General features: G+C 60.9%; 1 protein-coding gene across 3 annotated transcripts; it reads left to right on the forward strand.

Moving 5' to 3' along the window:
* The first annotated feature begins 2,986 nt into the window (after positions 1 to 2,986).
* Positions 2,987 to 15,409, forward strand: CLPTM1L (CLPTM1 like). Of its 3 annotated transcripts, none has more exons than XM_061393916.1 (17): positions 2,987 to 3,345; positions 3,693 to 3,793; positions 4,763 to 4,952; positions 6,115 to 6,263; positions 7,273 to 7,351; positions 8,183 to 8,300; positions 8,491 to 8,585; positions 9,054 to 9,138; positions 9,977 to 10,080; positions 10,888 to 10,953; positions 11,738 to 11,788; positions 12,474 to 12,556; positions 13,072 to 13,106; positions 13,528 to 13,583; positions 13,665 to 13,709; positions 14,390 to 14,505; positions 14,896 to 15,409. In XM_061393916.1, the coding sequence occupies exons 1-17, from the start codon at positions 3,184 to 3,186 to the stop codon at positions 14,978 to 14,980; spliced, it is 1,620 nt and encodes a 539-aa protein (XP_061249900.1). In that variant the 5' UTR covers positions 2,987 to 3,183; the 3' UTR covers positions 14,981 to 15,409. The 3 variants fall into 3 exon arrangements, with proteins under 3 accessions (XP_061249900.1, XP_061249901.1, XP_061249902.1); XM_061393917.1 differs by having other exon boundaries at positions 2,989 to 3,345; positions 6,118 to 6,263; XM_061393918.1 differs by lacking the exons at positions 2,987 to 3,345; positions 3,693 to 3,793; positions 4,763 to 4,952 and adding an exon at positions 4,981 to 6,031.
* Positions 15,410 to 19,454: the final 4,045 nt, after the last annotated feature.

The raw sequence follows: 19,454 nt of genomic DNA on the forward strand, positions 1-19,454 counted from the left end.
TGCACCCAGAGCCCATCCCCAAGGGCCGCCTGCATCCCGGGCTTTGGGGGCCATGAGCCCTGCCCCGCTCTCCCACCCACCCCACCTTGGGCTTCCACGGCTGGTCTGTGTTCCCCGCAGATCACAGGTCTACAGTGTACCTCCTCCTACTGCAGAGCAGTGTGGGGGCAAAGCTTCGGGGTGGGGAGCAGCCTGGCTCTGCAGGGGCTCCCCCAAGTGTAGCAGAAGCTCAGGGCATGACGGCTGGGGCACAACTCGCTGCTAAGGAGGATGGATTTTATACTCGGCAACAGGGGTCAGCAAAGGGTTTCCAACAGGCGGGTGGGTGTGCTGAACAGAGAGCAGGCTGGAGGGGAAGACAGAGAACAGGGTCTGGCTACATGCTATTCCAATGGCTGAGGCCAGCAAGGCCACCAGCAGATGCTACATGAGTATATAAGAGAAAGGGAAAAGTCTCTGACGTCCTCAGGGTCCCTGGCCCGTATCCCAGGGGCATGGCTCAGAGCCACTGCTGTGCTCCGCCCTGATGCCTTGTTCCTGGGAGGCCTCCAGCCCTCCACTGCCCCTGATTCAGCAAATAGCTCTCCCATCCACCTGCTTCTCTGAAACCCTGAGCAATTCACCCAGGCTTTAACAGCAGCTACCACTTCTGTAGGACATGGAACAACAGACTGGTTCCAAATAGGAAAAAGAGTACGTCAAGGCTATATACTGTCACCCTGCTTATTTAACTTCTATGCAGAGTACATCATGAGAAATTCTGGGCTGGATGAAGCACAAGCTGGACTCAAGATTGCCGGGAGAAATATCAATAACCTCAGATATGCAGATGACACCACCCTTAAGGCAGAAAGTGAAGAGGAACTAAAAAGCCTCTTGATGAAAGTGAAAGAGGAGAGTGAAAAAGCTGGCTTAAAGCTCAACATTCAGAAAACGAAGATCATGGCATCTGGTCCCATTACTTCATGGGAAATAGATGGGGAAACAGTGGAAATAGTGACAGACTTTATTTTGGGGGGCTCCAAAATTTGGAAACAGTGTCAGACTTTGTTTTGGGGGGCTCCAAAATCACTGCAGATGGTGACTGCAGCCATGAAATTAAAGGACGCTTACTCCTTGGAAGGAAAGTTATGACCAACCTAGATAGCATATTCAAAAGCAGAGACATTACTTTGCCAACAAAGGTCCATCTAGTCAAGGCTATGGTTTTTCCAGTGGTCATGTATGGATGTGAGATTTGGACTGTGAAGAAAGCTGAGCACTGAAGAATTGATGCTTTTGAACTGTGGTGTTGGAGAAGACTCTTGAGAGTCCCTTGGACTGCAAGGAGATCCAACCAGTCCATCCTAAAGGGGATCTGCTGAGGCTGAAACTCCAATTCTTTGTCCACCTCATGTGAAGAGTTGACTCATTGGAAAAGACTCTCATGCTGGGAGGGATTGGGGTTAGGAGGAGAAGGGGACGACAGAAGATGAGATGGCTGGATGGCATCACCGACTGAATGGACATGAGTTTGAGTGAACTCTGGGAGTTGGTGATGGACAGGGAGGCCTGTCGTGCTGCGATTCATGGGGTCGGAGAGTCGGACACGACTGAGCAACTGAACTGAATTGAACCGAACGACTTCTGTAAATGGTTAGCAACGTTTTTGATCGTCTGAGACAGAAGGAAAAGAGAGAGAGTAGATGTGAACAGGAACGCAGATGGTACGCTGTCACAGGGAACTGGGCATGGGCAGCTCCAGCGAACCAAGGGTCCTGACTCCACAGGCTCTCAGATGGAAACAGCAAGAACACATGCCCTTCCAGAGGCCATCAGGGCAGCTCTCAACAGGAAAACGTGAGCACCATCAAGCCTGGACACCAGACAAGTTCCCTCCCTCCCTGGAGCCCCAGCTAGACTGTCCCTCCGGCAGGCGGTGGGTTCTAATGGGAGCTCTTGAGGATCAGGTTCAGCCCTTGGCGACGGCGGCTCCCAGGACGCAGTGGAGAATGATTTTTTAAAATTTCTTCAATGCTCACATATTGAGATAAAAGAGGTCACTCTGGCTTATACATCAATTCACTTGAATTTGATCCTAACTAAATAAAATGCCCTATTTGTGGTCTATCAAACATACATTGTACACTTGCTTTAATTATTAGAGAGGGACACACTGACCAGAAGGAACGCCCGTGTTAAAAGTAAAGATTAAAAGCCGCTGCTCCTGGGACCCGGATGGGGACCTTCTGTGGTAAGACTCCCTTCCCAGATGCAAGGCCAGGTTGACGCCGTCTGCGTGCTAGCCTGTTTTTGTTTGTTTAAACCTTAAAGAAATGTATCCCTGACTTGTTTAACGTTCTTTGCTTTGACAAGATGTAAAACTGTGCTGAAACCACGCTTCTCCGGAGCGGTTTCTCAGAGAAACCTGGGAAGTGGGCCTCCGGCCTGGTTCTCAGTTTGGCTCAAACCAAACCCGTTTCTGATTGTAGACTGTTTGTTGTTGGTTCTGACGGGGGCCCCCGCCTCTCTGGAAAGGCCGCGTTCTTCACACGACGCCCATCTGGGGGCTCATGTCTAAAGACAGCGAAAAGAAACACGAAACGGTCGCTGCCTTTCGCGCGCCTATTTTTTTCCGCCTCCGCCTCTCACGTCGTCCACCCAACCCCAGACTCAGGCTGAGGGACCGCGCGCTCTCTCGCGGCTCCACGCCACTCGGCGCCAGCCCTGGGCCAGGTGTCTCGCCCGCTCCTCGGGAGGAGGCGGCGCGCAGCCCGGCCCCCAGCCCCGCAGCCTCCCCTCTGCGAGACAGCCCTCGACCCGCCGGAACCGCGGGGCACGCCGGGAGGACGGCGCGGTGGGTGACGTCACACCGCGCCCCCGACGCAGGCGCGTGCGCGAGGCCGGTGGAACTACCCTTCCCAGGGGGCCACGCGGCGCGCCCACTTCCGGCGGACGGTGCGGGGCCCGGAAGCGGCGCGGCGGCGAATCCCGCGGCGACAGGTCGGCGGCGGCGGCAGCGGCGGCGGCGAGCATGCGGGGCAGCCGGCTGGGCGCGGCGCGCGGTGCGTTCGTTCCTCGGCGGTGGCGGCGGCGGGCGGCGGCTCTCGCGTGAGCGGTGGCGGCCGGAGCGTCCGGCAGGGCGCCGGGCGGGCGGAGTGCCCGCGTCTGCGAGGCGGCCCGGCCGGGCCCGGCGGCGGCGCCATGTGGAGCGGCCGGAGCTCCTTCACCAGCCTGGTCGTGGGCGTGTTCGTGGTGTACGTGGTGCACACCTGCTGGGTCATGTACGGCATCGTCTACACCCGCCCGTGCTCCGGCCACGGCCGCTGCATCCAGCCCTACCTGGCTCAGAGGCCCAAGCTGCAGGTGAGCGCCTGCCCCCCGCCCGACCTCCACCCTCGGGCCGGGCGGGCCGAGCCGGGCGCCAGACTCTGACCCAGGTGAGGCCGCCTCCCCGCCCCGAGCCCCGACGACCCTCGGCCCGCAGCTGGCCCCTGTGCCCCGCCCCGTCCAGCGGCCAGCCTCAGGCTCCAGCAGGTGTTCCTCTGTGGCAGGCCTGGCCCTCACAGCCATCGTGTCACCGCCGAGTCCTGTCCCCTGAGGAACGGCAGGCACCTTCCCTGCAGCGGCCGCTCAAGTCTTCCTCTGTCAGCGCCCTGCGCTTTCTGCCAGGGCCCTCGCAGGCTTGATTTTCTTGACGGTCCTTTTTCCAGCTCAGTGTGTATACCACCACGCGGTCTAACCTGGGCTCTGAGAACAACGTGGATCTGGTCTTGAACGTGGAGGACTTTGACGTGGAGTCCAAATTTGAAAGGTACGGATGTGGGCAAGGTGAAAGGCAAGCCCCGTGGCCATTGAGATTGTTGAAGAGTTAGTGTGTGTGTGTGAGAGAGAGAGAGAGAGTGTGAGAGAAGTGCACCGCAGAGAAGTGGCGTTACCGACCCTCTCGTGCACGGTGAAGTGTTTCAGCTGCAAACGTGTGAAACGTAGGCAGCAAACTTCGTTTCAGTTGAAAGGACCAGCTTTGTCACTTAGGAAGTAGCTCACCCAGCTTCTAACAGTTGTAGGATGCAGCTCGGCCCTGGGGAGTTTCCGGAGGGGTGGGGATGGGTGCAGACGACCTGCTGAACAGAGCTTACGCAGTTCCGACAGCAAAACTTGTGTTTTCCCACCAAAACTTGTGTTTTCCCAACAGAAGTGATTCAGTTCTGTTATCTAGAAGGGAAAAGAGAAGAATGGACGGAAGAATTTAGCAGAAAATCAAAATTAAGTGAAGTGTAGCTTTACAGAAAAGAGCAAGCAGTGTAAATATGGAAGTATGTAGTGCGGCTCTTTAAAGCTGCATGTAACTGATGATTCTAGGTTTTTAAGTTTCAAGAAACGTAATTTTAAAAGCGATGTGCTCATCACGAGTCCTCCTCTTCCGTCTTTGTTGTCTGGGAGGCGTCAAGAGGAGTACTGGGGTGTGTGACTCGGCAGAGCCCGAGTCCTGTGGGAGAGCTGCTGTGGGGACGGGTGGGTCACGCGTGCCTGGGGCTGGCCTGCGACCTTAGCGGAGGGGATGCTGGCTTCGCAGCAGCCGCCCGTGCCTTCAGAGTGCGTTGCGTAAATGTACGTTTGGGACTCCAGTGACATCTAGGCAGGTGGGTTTCACTCTTAGTACTTCTCAGCCGACAGTAATCGGTTTGGGTTCAAAACGGCATTTTCTGTGGACGTGCTCGCGTGGTCTCCACTTCCCCAGAACAAAACGCTCACGGCGTTGTCGTTGGTTATGTGGTTTCAGGACAGTCAACGTCTCTGTCCCCAAGAAAACGAGGAACAATGGCACGCTGTACGCCTACGTCTTCCTCCACCACGCCGGCGTCCTGCCCTGGAATGACGCGAAGCAGGTGCACCTGGTGAGCCCGCTAACCACCTACATGGTCCCCAGGCCGGAGGAGGTCAGCCTGCTCGCCGGGGGACCCGCGGCACAGGTGAGCGGGCCAGCGGGAGGCAGCCTGCTGGCCCCTGGGGTCCACACGCGTCTGCACGTGCCGTTATCTGTGTTGAGTTAGTGGTGCGCAGTCTGAGTGTTCGGTGACTTTCTTCACCTGGATTCCTTCTCAGGTCACCGGGCCTCTGAGCCCTGGGAGCGTGTGTGCAGGGCAGAGAGTTGGTGCGGGGTGGCCCATCTCAGCTACAGTCAGACTTGGAGCTGGTGACGCTGTGCTGGGGCAGGACAAGGCAGCGCTGGGGCGTTGATTCTAAGGATGTGACCTAAATTAGGAGAAAGGCAGGAGTACAAAGTGTGGCTCGTACGCCTAGAAAACCACACGTTCAGGGAAGGCTGGTGGGCACACTCTTGGCCGTGACCGCAGGGGAGGATGGAACAGAGGTAGCCTGGTGTTCGGGGCCGTGTGCCCTGGAAGGAGAGCCCTTCACGGCCAGGGGCGGCAGCTCTCCGGGAGGTGTCCACGTCGTCTTCTCTGTGTCCTTGGAAAGGCCCCGGGTTCCCGTCCCGTGCAGACCGCACAGCACTGCCTCAGGGTCTTCCCGGGGGCCTGCGGAGGGTGGAGGGCGGCTCTGGATCGTGCGGGTGCTGAGTCAGCGTCAGCTGTTGCTGCTTCTGGGAAGACGGCTCTGGTGTCACCGCTAGAGCTGAACTGGAGCTGGAGGGCGGAGATAAATAGAGCGTCGCTGTCTGTTCATGGGGCTGCTCAGGTCCAACGTTACGGTCTTCCCGTCAGGAAGGGTTTGTTCTGAATTTAGTGGATTTAGGCTTGTTGCCCAGGCGCGGACAGACCCCTTCCAGAAGGCTGGGCAGAGCTGCTTTAGAAGCGTTTCAGTTCAGGCTCCTTGCAGGCTGCAGGGCTCTTACCTCCAGACTGCCCCCGCTTCCTGTGACTGTTCAGGGCTCGGCCTTCCCGGGGCAGGAGTCCGTGAGACCCAGGATCACGAGCTCTGGAACAGCAGGCCTTCGGCTTCTGCCATGAGCAGGCTGTGGGGAGTGAGGGTCTGGGCGAGGGCCGCCGGGGTCCCTCTCGGGCCGGCTCGGGGCTGCACTCTCTCCCAGGTAAGGGTTCCGCACCCCGCCCCCAAGACCCGCTGGGCCTGCCCCTCCCGGCCTCTCCTTGCTGAGTCAGCGCTCATGTTCAGCAGCAGATCGAGGCCGAGAAGAGGCCGACGAGTGCCCTGGATGAGCCCGTTTCTCACTGGAGGCCCAGGCTGACCCTAAACGTGATGGTGGACAACTTCGTCTTTGACGGGGCCTCCTTGCCTGCGGACGTGCAGCGCTACATGAAGATGTAGGTGCCGCTGAGGCCCCGGGGCAGGCCCGCTGCAGGTCCCGCGCCCAGCTTGAGCACCACTCGTGCACTCCCTGAGCGGACAGCAGAGGGTGGATCCGGTGGGTGGGGGAGCCCCCGGGATCGTGGCCAGCCACAGTCCAGGAGCAGATGGGCTGCACCTGCACCCCTGAGACCTCTGTAGTAGGGAGCCGGGGGCTGCCTGGAGTGCCCCGGCCATCCTGCCTCCTGGAGGTCTCGCTGATCACAGCTGCCACCACGACCAGGAGGGAAGAAGGGAACAGCGGGTGTTTGTCTCAGAGGGACAGTGGGGAACCTGGTTGGGCCGAGTCACCCTGCACCCTCGAGCCAATCCCCTGTCTGTGTCCTGCGACCTCACACGCCACTCCCTCAGCTTAAATGCTGGTCGTTGGGTCACTCTCTCTCCGTCACTCGCCATCAGGAGCATAACCGTTGAAGCCGGCTTAGGGCACCCCGCCCTAACCCCGACTCTGGCCCAGTCCCAGGTCGACACGTAGCTCCCGGAAACGCGGATGAGAATTGTCGCCTCCCACACTTCTCAGCGGCCCCTCTGGCGCGCTCACGACACTCTGCCTTCTGTCAAGTTCTCATTTTTTAATGCTGGGTGCGTTCGTAGTTGGGAGTGTGAGGGCCGCGGGGCGCGAGGCCCCTGCCCGCCCCCTCCCAAGCCTGTGGCTCTCACGTCTCGCCGCACCCCGGACACTCGTGTGGGCGCACGCACAGCCCCTCGTTCTGTGTCCTGAATGGCGTCCCGCTGAACGCCCAGTGCCCAGCCTCACTGCGTTTTCCAGTGGCAGCTGTGAGGGGGGAACGTGGCGCACGGGCCCCTCCGCTCCCCATGGGAATGCGCGTCCTGGGCCTGCTGGCACCCAGAAGCGCTGGGGTCACGGTTGGGGGAGCGGTCTGTGAGGTAGACCCAGCATCTTGGGGTTTCCGTCCTCCTGGGTGCGGGAGCCCCCCAGTGACCTGGAGACGGCTCTGCCCCCAGGATCCAGCTGGGGAAGACGGTGCAGTACCTGCCCATCCTGTTCATTGACCAGCTGAGCAACCGTGTCAAGGACCTCATGGTGAGTTGGCTGCTGCCGCCGACCCCAGCATAGCCTGCATACTGCGGGCAGCGGGTCCCACCCGTGATGAGCACGGAGCCCTGGGAGGGCTGCTTATCCCTCAAGTGGCTGTGGCCATGGCTCCACGGGGGCCCGGGATTCTGGTGGGGAGGCATCTGAAGCAGAGCCTGCCTCTTCCAGGCTGGCGCCCGGTCACCTGCTCCCCCGGGGTGGGCTGGGCTGGCAGCAGCACTAACAGCTGACGCCTGAGGTTGCTTACCGCTGCAGGCACCGTGCTGGGCACCTCGCAGCACCCAAACCGCTGTGTCACCATGTCTCCGACCTGCAGGGCCTCACTTAGGGTCAGGGAGGTGCCCTCTCCATGGAGGCCTGCTGTTTAGCGTCTCTGGGCAGAGCTCAGCTATGGGGGCCACAGGGTCGGGTGTCATGGGACACCTCCCCTCCACACACAGTCACACGTCAATTCCAAGTGTCCTCGAGGGCCCTATTGAGGGGCCACCCCTCCCTGCAGCTCCCGCCGCCCCCGTGAGTGTGGCTGCCCCGCCGTGTTCTTCTCAGGGCAGCCTTGGCATCTGGTCCCCGGGCAGGGGCTCAGACTCCCGTGGGCCTCTGCTCGACTCAGCTGCCAACGTGGGTCCCCGTGCCTGCCCAGGAGGCGCCGGCGCTGGGGCTGTGGTCACAAGAGACACGTAGGGTTCGGGTGATGGAGAGGAGCTTGAGGAATGAGGACTTCCTGGAGGAGGTGCCTGCAGGTCCCCAGAGGACGGTGTGGTGCCGGGCCCACAGGGTCCCAGCCTGGCGCAGGGCCGGACCGCCACCGCTCCCCCGCAGGTCATCAACCGCTCCAGCACTGAGCTGCCGCTCACCGTGTCCTACGACAAGATCTCGCTGGGGCGGCTGCGCTTCTGGATCCACATGCAGGACGCCGTGTACTCACTGCAACAGTTCGGTGAGGCTGCCGGGCGTGCCCCGGGAGCGGGGAGTCAGGGGAGCCCGGCACTCGGCGCCCGTCCGCCCGTGAGGCTGTCCCCCTTGGGCCCTGTGGGGTCCGAGGAGCTCCTTTGCAGACGAGGTGACCCCTCGGGGCTCTGTAGCATGGGTCCATGTCGCCCCTCACTTGGGTCCTCGGTCCCCTTCAGGATTCTCAGAAAAAGATGCTGACGAAGTAAAGGGGATCTTTGTCGACACCAACTTGTATTTCTTGGCGCTGACCTTCTTCGTGGCTGCATTTCACGTGAGTGCTCCTGGTTTTCCAGTGCAGCCTCCTCTCTCCCCGCCCCGCAGGAGAGGGGTCTACACTCAGGCTTAACTAGCTGAAGGGCTAGGTTTCGTCTGTTTGGAGCCGTTTTGAAAACAAATCAAAATCAATGAGGTTAGCAAAATAGGTGTTGCCTTGTGTGAGGTCTGGCACGGTGATTCCAAGAGTTACGGTCAGGTCCTGCCGGGAGGGTCCCCGTTAGACGCAGTGGCTGGCGACTGCCAGAAAAGCCTGCATGGAGCTGTGCTCAGGGCAGAGGGCGGGGGTGAGGCCCGGCTCCCGGCCGTAACAGTGGGTCCACAGGCCAGGGACCGGCCACCAGAGAAGCTAGAACTTGGCAGGGCCGCGCTGGGGCTGAGGCCTCCCTGAGTGGGCAGTGTCTCCAGTCGAGCCCGTGCTCGCCCACACAGCATGGGGGCTCATCGCTGTCCTGTCCTCTTCCAGCTACTTTTTGATTTCCTGGCGTTTAAAAACGACATCAGCTTCTGGAAGAAGAAGAAGAGCATGATCGGCATGTCCACCAAAGCAGGTAGTGGCTCGGGACTCGCTCGTGTCCTCCCGCTGGGCCACGTGGGCGGGTGATGAGCTCACTTTGACGCCCACAGGGGTCTTCGCCCGGGACCCACGCGGCTCTTGCTTGGGACGGGCTTTCAGGTCCCCGTGGGAGCAGCCTGGGAGGGTGAGGGCAGCCTCCTGGCCGTGGGGAGCACCCCGTACACCTGGGGCAGGGGCTCGGGGGCCGGTTCTCGGCACTCGTCTGCATGGGCTCGTGCTCCCGCGGGCCGCCGGGCTGGCTTCCCAGCAGGAGGTGGCTCTTCAGCTCCCGTGGAGTCACTCTGAGGGCGGGGCCTGGGGTGCTTGGGTGGCCCCTGCGTCCAGGTCCCAGGTCTCGGGGTCTTCTGTCCTCGCTTCTGACTTTCTCGAAGGGGAGGACGCCTCTGAGGCCCTCCGCTGGCCTCTGCTGTTGTGGCGTGAGCAGCGTTTGTGGGGCCTGGGGCCCGCGTTCCTGGCAGGCATTGCCCTGCAGGGGACATTCCCACAGCCGTGGTGGCTCCTGAGTCTCCGCTGGGAAGACAGGCCCAGCTCCGGCGCAGGGTCCCCATCAGGAACCGTGTCCCCCGCATCCCGTCCGTGCGTCGTGTCAGTGCGTGTGGCTCACACACGTCCTGGCTGACGTGGCTTTCTGTTGGGTCCCAGCCTTTCATGGCTCCACAGCTCCCTTTCAGTGGGCAGAGGGGAGACGCGCTTGAAGGTGCTGGTGCCCCGGGGCTGAGTGCCTGTGTGCACGTGTGTGCACCTGTGTGGGTGTGCGTGGGGTGCAGCTGGCTGGCCCCACCTTGCACTCAGCCCCGCCCGCCCATCCCCAGTGCTCTGGCGCTGCTTCAGCACCGTGGTCATCTTCCTGTTCCTGCTGGATGAGCAGACGAGCCTCCTGGTGCTGGTGCCCGCGGGCATTGGAGCCGCCATCGAGGTGAGTGGCCCACCTGGGCGTTGATTTGCGTGTTGCCTCAGAGGTCGTGGGGCCCGGGTGCTCATCGTGGGTCGGGACTGGCGTCTGCCTGGGGACTGGCCGGCCTGGCTAGGGCAAGGGCGCCGCTGCCTGGCTCCTCCAGTGGAGCTCCACACAGCCCCATGTGTCTCCACCTGGACGCTTCCTCGTCCTGTCCGCCCGCGAGATGTGGTAGCTCGGTGGGTGGACCCCGTGGCTGTCGCTGAACTGATGCTGTGTGGAGCAGGATGGGTAATGGGCGATGTGGGAATGATGGGCCAGGATGCCCTCTCTCTGGAGTCCAGGGCCCCTTGGGCCTCCGGCACCACCCTCACCAGGACCCTCAGAGTGGCTTTGTTCAGGCCTTTGCCTGTGGGCACCCCTTGGGAAGTGCTGTCTGGGCCCTCCCGCAGCCACAAGTCAGGTGGACACCAACTTCACTGTTGTGCTGGCCCCACCTCAGGGGGACGACCACCTGGAGACACCCAGCCGTGGCAGGACACGGGACTCTGTGCTGCCTGGGGGGCTGGAAGAAGGTGCCAGGGCAAGTCTGGAGGTGGTGGGGGTGGCCAGGCACAGGTGAACTAGGTGGGGATTGGTGGTCCCCAAGGGCGGACAGGTTGGGTCTGTGCTGGAGACGGGCGTTGGTCAGGGGCCCGCCGAGTGGTCAGGCTGAGCTGGGGTGCAGCGGGGCATGAGTGGCCCGTGTCCTGATCGGTCACCGTCCAAGCAGCAGGCCGTGGCTTCTTCTGGGTCCTGGAACCTCAGGTGTGGGTTTTCCTTTCTCAGCTGTGGAAAGTGAAAAAGGCCTTGAAGATGACCGTCATCTGGAGAGGCCTGTGGCCCACATTTCAGGTAGGGGACGCCCCCCCATGTCCTCTCGGGGACCTGTCACTTCGTCCCGTCGCAGCCCACCTGTGGGACAGGCCAGCCGCTGCATGCGTCCCTTGGCTGCACCCCACCACGTACAGTCCTGAGGGCGGGTGACCGTCTCATGGTCACCTGTAGGCCCGCGGGGACACGCAGGGGTGTCTTGGTGTGGGCGGGGCAGCTCACCCCTCTGCAGCTCTGCCCTCAAGCCCCCTGGGCTCTGATTCCCCTGGGATCCCCCGTCCCCAGCCGTAGGAGCAGCAACCCCCCACCCCACGACCAGGCGGGACGCTGGTTATCCCATCTCAAGTGCAGCCTCCCGCAGGGTGGGGTCCTGCCCTGACCACACCCTGAGGGGCTCTCCGGTGTCGAGCTTCCTGGGGCGGCAGTGGGAGGTGACGGCCGGGCGGCTGCTCCGCTTCGTGTGGCGGGCCTCACGTGCAGACCCCTGGGACTGAGGGTGCAGGCGTGCAGGTCAAGGGCGGGTCACACGGCGGTGTGGTGCAGCTCGTGGTCCGCGTCACCCCACGTGTCTGCCCTGGCTGAGGAGGAGCAGGGCGTTTACTGAAAGCCTAGCAGGACGGGGGCAGGAAGCGGCCGTGCCGCATGACGTCTGGGTTGACGGGCCTGCCACGGCCTCGCGTCCCGGGCGGTGCGCTCAGGGCTGCCGTGCCTGGCCGGGGGTTCCTCCCGCTCAGCCCGCAGCCAGGCTGAGCCCGGGCGCCAACCTGGCCCCTGGGGTGACGTGCTTGTGTGGACTCCTTTGCAGTTTGGCACTTACAGTGAGTCTGAGCGGAGGACAGAGGAGTACGACGCCCAGGTGAGCGGCGGCGCAGCGTGCTCACCCGCAGGCACGGGCCGGGCTGTGGCTGCCCGGGAGGAGGCCCATCCTGGGTGTGGGACCCGCCCGCCTTAACCGCAACCCTGGGAAGCTGCCTGCTGGTCTTCTGACCCAGGAGGGGGCGCTGGGGGCTCCCGGGTCCCAGTCCTGTGGGTGCCTGCTCCACGTGCTGTCCTGTTGGGAGGCGTCTTCCTGCTCGTGGGCGCCCGTGGGGCTGTGAGCCGGGCCCGTGGGCGCCCGTGGGGCTGTGAGCCGGGCCTGCTCCGCGCCGTGGGGCGCCCCCTCCCGCGCGGTTCTCGGGTTGGTTCACACGTTCCTCATGCAGGGATTTTGTGTTCTGGTTTCACGGGCGTCGGCCGCATCCCAGTCTTCATCGGGTTTTGGTAAAGCCCAGATGGGAATCGAGGACGCCTTTCTTCAGAGTCCTTTGCTGGACGTCTGGTCCCCCGCCTGCCCCGAGTCACGCTGAGTCTGGCTGTGTGTCAGGGCCGGCGTGGATCCATCACGCGTTCGTGGCGGATGTCCTGTGGGCAGATGCTTGCCAGCTTGTATCCTCCACGCAGCCCAGCTTTGCTGCCCTGGACGTCCTGCCACTGTGCCCTCTGGTCTGTGGGTCTAGGCGGCTCGGAGGACGGGCCCTGACTGGGCACCTTCTGTCCCCCAGGCCATGAAGTACCTGTCTTACCTGCTCTACCCTCTCTGCATCGGGGGTGCCATCTACTCACTGCTCAACATCAAGTACAAGAGGTGAGAGCGCCCTGCTGACGGCCGCGGGTCCAGCGCAGCTTCGCCCTCAGCCGGGGTCCTGGCTGCCCGTTGCTGGCCCCTCGCGGCCATCTGGTCCCAGCAGGCTGGGGAGCACTCGTGGGAGCAGGCTCACTGCTGGCCACACAGCCCGCGTCCAGAGGGGCAGGGGCCTCTGCACTGTCGTGGCCCCATCCTCCCAGCACGGGCGACCCCCAGCGGCACCGGTGTGCGGGCCAGGCTCAGGGCCGCCCCCAGGCTGCGTGGTTCTGTCCCACTGGAGGTCGTCAGGGGAAGTGTGTCAGTGCCCAGTCTCTGCCGTCCCCTCGGTGGGGGCTCCAGGTGCCGGGTCTCTGCTGTCCCCTCGGTGGGGGCTCTAAGGAGCCCACCGTCCATGCAGGTGGCCCGGGCTAGCCCGCCAAGAGCAGCCCCTGCTGCGGCCCCAGCACTGGAGGGGCCAGGGGGGCCTCGGTCACGACAGGCCGAGCGGCACCCCCGTCACTGCCCTTGCCTTCCAGCTGGTATTCCTGGTTGATCAACAGCTTTGTCAACGGTGAGTCTCCCATCCCGGCAGCAGCGTTTGTAGCGGGTCACACCGTCCACCTGCCGCCTGGCCTAGTGCGGCGAGAGGTGCCCTGTCCGGCCCTGCCTGCCGCTCCCCGCGTCCCCCTTGCTGGGCCTCTGGGGTCAGCTGTGGCACCATGTTCTCGTGGGTAGTCGGTGCGGCACCGCAGCCCCCGCCCCGTGTCCGGGGCAGCTCGGCGCTCGGCTTGTCCAGACGGTGAGCTGCTGCTTGCCGGCCGCTGGGCCCAGCTCGGCGCGTTCACCGGGCGTGGGAGGGGCCCGTCTCGGCCCCGGGCAGGAGGCGGTGGGTAACGGCAGGCAGAGCTCCCAGGCGTCCGGAGTCGGTAGCTCCGATGCCCGGTGGCAGGGGCAGCATCCCGGCCCGTGCCTCCACACCTGTGTCTCCCCAGGGGTCTACGCATTCGGCTTCCTGTTTATGCTGCCCCAGCTCTTCGTGAACTACAAGGTAAGAGGCGCGCCCCCTGACCCGTGGGCCCCGCGCCCCTGGGCCGCCCAGCCCTGACACACCCCGTCTCCTTGTCCCCAGATGAAGTCAGTGGCCCACCTGCCCTGGAAGGCCTTCACCTACAAGGTCAGTGTGTCGCCTGCACGGGGCCCTTGGGCACTGTTCCTCGTGGCCGGGTCGTGTCAGCCGTGCTTCTGTGCAGGGGCAGTGGGGTCCAGGCTGGGGGTTCTTCTTCAAGCACAGAGCCCTGCAGTGGCCCTGGAAGCCCGGGGTCCCTGCCCCAGCCCCACAGACGGTCTCCCGAGGGACAGCCCCGCTGCTTCCTGGCACCACACGTCCTACAGCAGGCGGATGCTCTTGACCCGCTGGCTGGCGTCGGGTGCTGGGTTCCTGCCCACCAGACAGCGGCTCCAGTGGTCCCAGGCCCAAGCTGGCCACGGGCTCTTTGGGCATGTCGTGGCCCGGCCACGTGCAGAGGCTGGTGCCGCGTGACCCTCCAGTGACCGTGAACTAGAGCGTGCCAGGTCGGGCGTGGGGATGGTCAGAGCTGCCTTCTGCTTTGGATCTGCACGGGGATTCTATGCAGACGGCTCCGTGATCCCACCACCACTCCTGAGCGGTGCTTCTCCATCCTGTTTGCGGAGGGCTGGCGGGACGCCCGGCCGTGGGGTCTGTGCCAGGGTCACCCTGGGCCCAGGACCCCTGCTGCTCCCCGTTGTGGTGGCGCTCAGGTCACTGGGTGGTGGGTGCCCACGGGTGACCGCGTGCCCGGGGGGCTCTGGTCTCACGGCCCCGCCCGCCTGCAGGCCTTTAACACCTTCATCGACGACGTGTTCGCCTTCATCATCACCATGCCCACCTCGCACCGGCTGGCCTGCTTCCGGGATGACGTGGTGTTCCTCGTGTACCTGTACCAGCGGTGGTGAGTGTGGCCCCGGCCTGCTCCTGCAGGGGAGGCGCTGGCAGGTGGGGCCTCGGGGCCTGGCGCCCCGCGCAGGAGCACTGCTGTCTGACCGCCCCGCGAGCACATCGCTCCCCTGCTCAGCAGAGCGTGAGGCGGGCCACGGCCCTGCTCTGCATGCATGCACCCAGGCTCTGGCCCCCACCTCGGCATGGGTGCAGCTGTCAGCGGCGGCCTCAGGAGCAGAGGTCTGGCCTGACCGTTCTAAGAACGTCGAGAGGGCACAAGGCAAACCCGCGCCGGTCTCTCCCACGGGGACTGACTATCCGAGTCCTGGCTCTCATTCACCCAGGACATGCGTGTTCGCGCTTGCGTGCCAGCCAGCCTGACTCACACGTGGTCTCGTTGCAGGCTTTATCCCGTGGATAAGAGTAGAGTGAACGAGTTTGGGGAGTCCTACGAGGACACCCCCCAGCGGAAGCCCCACACAGACTGAGGCGCTCAGGGCGCCGCTGCAGAGGGTGGCGGCCCAGGTGGGCCTCCCACATCACAGCCTCTACGTTGCCAAACCCCCGAGTGTCCCTCACGGCCTCGGGTGCGTCCACCTCACGGCCTCGGGTGCCTCCACGTCGTGTCCGCGGTGCCGACAGCGCTGATGACGCCGCCCGCACGGACGTCCGTCCTGGTCGCCGGGTCCGGGAGCGTCTGGTGCCCGTGGGTGCTGGGCCGCTCCTGTGGGGTCCCCACCCTGGATTCCGTCTCCCGGGGTCTGTGGGTGCTCCTCACGGGGATTTCACATGCCTCCTTGAATCCATTCCGTGTAGACTCTGGGATCAAACGGCTTTTTTCCTTTTCATTTAAATTTGACTATTTTACAGCTTAATGTACGTATGTTTCTATTTTAAAATAAATTTCTCTGGCTGTACACTCTTCTTGGGCTGACATGACGTAGGTTTCAGATAGTGGCGTTTATCCCATTCCCAGAAGCGAATGCACGATGGGGTGTGTGTGTGTGTGTGTGGGTGTGTGTAAACAGGAGAAGATTTCAGGAAGCTCGGACCACAAGTAGTCTCACGTGTCTGCATCTCGTTTTGAAGCTGAGTCATCGCAGTGTCCTGGGGGTCAGTAGACGAGTTTTGTTAGAGAAACACCCTAGGGCTCGCAGAGGGAGGAGCAGGGCGGGGAGGTGTCTTTGCGGACAGGGCAGATGAGGGTGAGAGCTGGTGGGTGACACGGTCAGTCATATTCCCTGAGGTTCATTCTTGGAGCCTGTTGGCACGGTGTGGGCACGTGAGCATGTCAGCACCTCGGCCCCTGAGCCTGGCTCAGGGGACATCTCTCTTTGCTGATGTCTGCACTGGTGGGCTGTGGCCTCCAGCGGTGTCTCCAGGCATGCATCCAGGGCCCCTCCGTGGCCAGAACCTGGGGCCAGCTGTGGGCTGGCGTCGAAGCCGCTCTCAGGATCAGATCTGTGCGTCCTTCCTGCAAGTCCTCGAGGCCAGACAGAGAACCACACCCAGGAGCCAGCTGCCAGCACGCGCCACCCGGTTACAGGAGAGAAGCTGCTGACTTAGAAGGCTTCACCCCTGAAAGTGTATCAGAATATACTGTAACATGACGGGCTTTACAGACAGCAGAAGCAGGAGGAACTCCTCGCAGCAAATCTGCTCTTTGAGAAGCCTCACAGGGAGGCCTTCCAGCAGGGGCGAGGGCAGCGGGAGCAATCTGATGTGGGCGAAGGAGGGGAAGCCCCAGAGGCAGCAGCCACGTGGGTGCGTCTTGACTCACTTGTCATTTAGGTTATCTAAAATAAACCACTTACGGCTAAAATAATGATGGTGTTTTGTGAGGTTCCACAGAGCCAGGCAGGGAGGTACTTACACTGGGGGTGAAGATCCGATGCGACTGCAGGTGAACCGCGATGGGTTACAGACAAGCGACCTCCGAAGTAAATCAGCCAAGTGGGGAGACATGCTCGGTGCAGGACTAAACAGGACAACCGAAGAGCAGTGAGAGCAAATGGGACAGGTCGATGCCTGCAGCTCCACCCTGCACGCCAGGAATCCCATTAAAGGCGCACGATCCACCCGCCGGAAGGCAGAGATTACCAGACCAAAGGCAGAGCGGGCCCCAGGGACACAGGCTGAAGTACACACTGAGACATCCGCCACATTGACATCAGGAGCGTGTATTTTAGAGAAGTATCAGTAACGTTACCAAGAAATAAAGTGTTTTTATAAAAAGTATTAAAAAGACATAATAATTTGTTATTGGGTACACAAACACGTTGAAATGTTGAACATATTGAAAATCTATTACACAAAACCGTTAGGAAACGCAAGCAGAACTAGTCCAAGGGGCAGCTTCAGTGCTGTGTCAGAAACTGACAAGCGTGTGAGCAGATCTCTCTGAGAACAGAGGGGACCTGAACACTTTGACTCTGCATGACCTGTTGCAGACACTCCTCCCAAATTCAGAAGTGTACACACTTTTCAAGAGCATGCAGAGCATTTACCAAGGATATTCTACACAATAAACCAGCCTAAACAACTATAAAATGCTTTCAGGACATATAAATTATGTTCTTCAGCCCCAGTGGAATTAAGTTAAAAATCAATAACAGATCTATGAAAATCTCCAAATATTTAGAAATTAAACATCACCACTTTGAAATAAACCATGGATCAAAGAAGCCAAAAGGGAAATGAGAAAGTATCTTGAACTGAATGAAAATGAGAACACGGAACACGCACGTTCATGGTCTTTGATGCGGAGACGGAGGCACAGCTGAAGCACTAAAGACCCCCAGCAGGGAAAGACGTGTCCTCAGCACTTGCCTTCGGGAACCAAGAGAGCAGATGAGACCACAGCACGTGTGAGAGCCGAAGTCCGTCATGGTGGAGGAGAGAGTGCAGAATATTAACAGCAACGCTTGTTCTTCGAGATGATTAATGAAAGTAGTAAACCTCCAGCCGGACTGAGGAGGAGGAAAAGAGACGCAATCACAGCATCAGTTAAGAGGGAGGGACAGCACCAGATGGCACACGTGTGTGAACGACAGCAAGAGAACCTCAGGGCAGTTTGTGCCCACACAGCCAACCATGTGGAGAGACAGACAGATCCCTGGAGAGACAAGCCACCCATGCCCACGAGGAAGCCCAGGGCCAGATGGCTTCCAGCGGCTTCACTTGGCATTTCGGGAACGGTGTACCAGCACGCAGGTGCCATTCCCAGGAGAGCGAGCAGGATGTCCGCCCAGGCCCTGCACGCCCAAGTCAGACAGACCCTGTGCTCGGCTCCCACCCCAGAGCGGCTCGCAGACTCCTGTCTGTTTCTGCCCGAGCTCTGACCCATGTGCTTCCACTCCCTCCCCCACGTTTCTGAGGTCAGACTTCCGCGCCTGGAGCGCGTCCTATAGAAACTGGCTGCTTCTGGGTTTCTGCCCGCACGAGTGCCCTTACTTACCCTCATCCTAGAGACACAGCCTGCGGCCTTCCGGGCTGTCTCCCGTCTGAGGCCTGGGCGCTCTCCGCCAAGCGTAGCGTCCCATCCATCCCCCTCTCCAGGCAAAGCGCTGATTCCGGAGGCAGTGGGGCCCTGGGCCCATCTCTCAGAAGTGCCTCCTCCGCGCGACGCTCCTCTGCAGTGACCTGTTCTCGTCCCCCCTCCTGTTCTCAGCTTCCGGGCCCCTCTGTGCTGAACTCGGGGGCATTCCAGAGACAGAGCTGTTTCCACGGTACTCATGTTCTCTGCTTGGTACTTAGTTCATGTACTGAGTTTTCCATTATTCAGTAATGTGGCTCCCGACGTCCTGTTTGATTCTAATTGTTTCTGTTAAGCTGCCTGGTCTGTCTGAAGGGCCTTCTCCACTGCCTGCCTCTGTGTCTGCACAGAGGACAGGCCAGCACCGGGGGCAGCGTCCTCCGGTGGCTGCAGCAGCCTGCAGGCCCGATCCTGCTGCCTCGCACGCTGGGGTCCGTCTGCTCTCGCTCACGGCACTGTGCCCTTCCTGCTGTGTGCTGGAGGGTTTTGGTTGTGTGTTCATATTCAGTATGGATCTCGGGGGGGCTCCCCTGGTGGTTCAGTGGTTAAGCATCTGCCTGCCAACGCAGGGGACGTGGGTTCGATCCCTGGTCCAGGAAGATCCCACATGCCACGGGGCCATGAAGCCCTTGTGCCTAGAGCCTGTGCTCCGCAACAAGAGAAGCCCCCACCTCTGTGAAAAGCCCGCAGACCACAGCTAGAGAAAGACTTCACACAGAAACGAAGGCCCGGTGCAGCCAAAAATGAAGTGAGTGAAAGCTCTACAAAGAAAGCTCATCTGAGGCCAGCGTGTCGGTGACTCCTTCCAGGGAGGGTCAGAGCCGGGCCTGTGGGCAGAAGTGCCTGGAGACCCTCCAGGAGTGACAGAGATGATGTCTATGCGTATAGATGAACCCCATGAACAGTATGAAAATGCAAAAGGATATGACACTGAAAGATGAACTCCCCAGATGGGTAGGTGCCCAATATGCTACTGGAGAAGAGGGGAGAAGCAACTCCAGAAAGAGTGAAGAGACGGAGCCAAAGCGAAATCGTCCAGATGTGGATGTAACTGGTGATGGAAGTCAAGTCTGATGCTGCAAAGAACAATATTGCATAGGAATCTGGAATGTTAGAGCCAAGAATCAAGATAAATTGGAAGTGGTCAAACAGGAGATGGCAAGAGTGAATGTCGACACTTTAGGAATCAGTGAACTAAAATGGGCTGGAATGGGCAACTCAGATGACCATTATACCTACTACTGACAGGAATCCCTTAGCAGAAATGGAGTAGCCCTCATAGCCGACTAAAGAGTCTGAAATACAGTACTTGGGTGCAATCTCAAAAACAACAGAACGATGTCTGTTCATTTCCAAGGCAAACCCTTCACTGTCACAGTAATCCAAGTCTATGCCCCAACCAGTAATGCTGAAGAAGCTGAAGTTGA

The sequence above is a fragment of the Bos javanicus genome, chromosome 20 (genome assembly GCF_032452875.1).
Source record: "Bos javanicus breed banteng chromosome 20, ARS-OSU_banteng_1.0, whole genome shotgun sequence".
Classification (NCBI taxonomy): domain Eukaryota; kingdom Metazoa; phylum Chordata; class Mammalia; order Artiodactyla; family Bovidae; genus Bos; species Bos javanicus.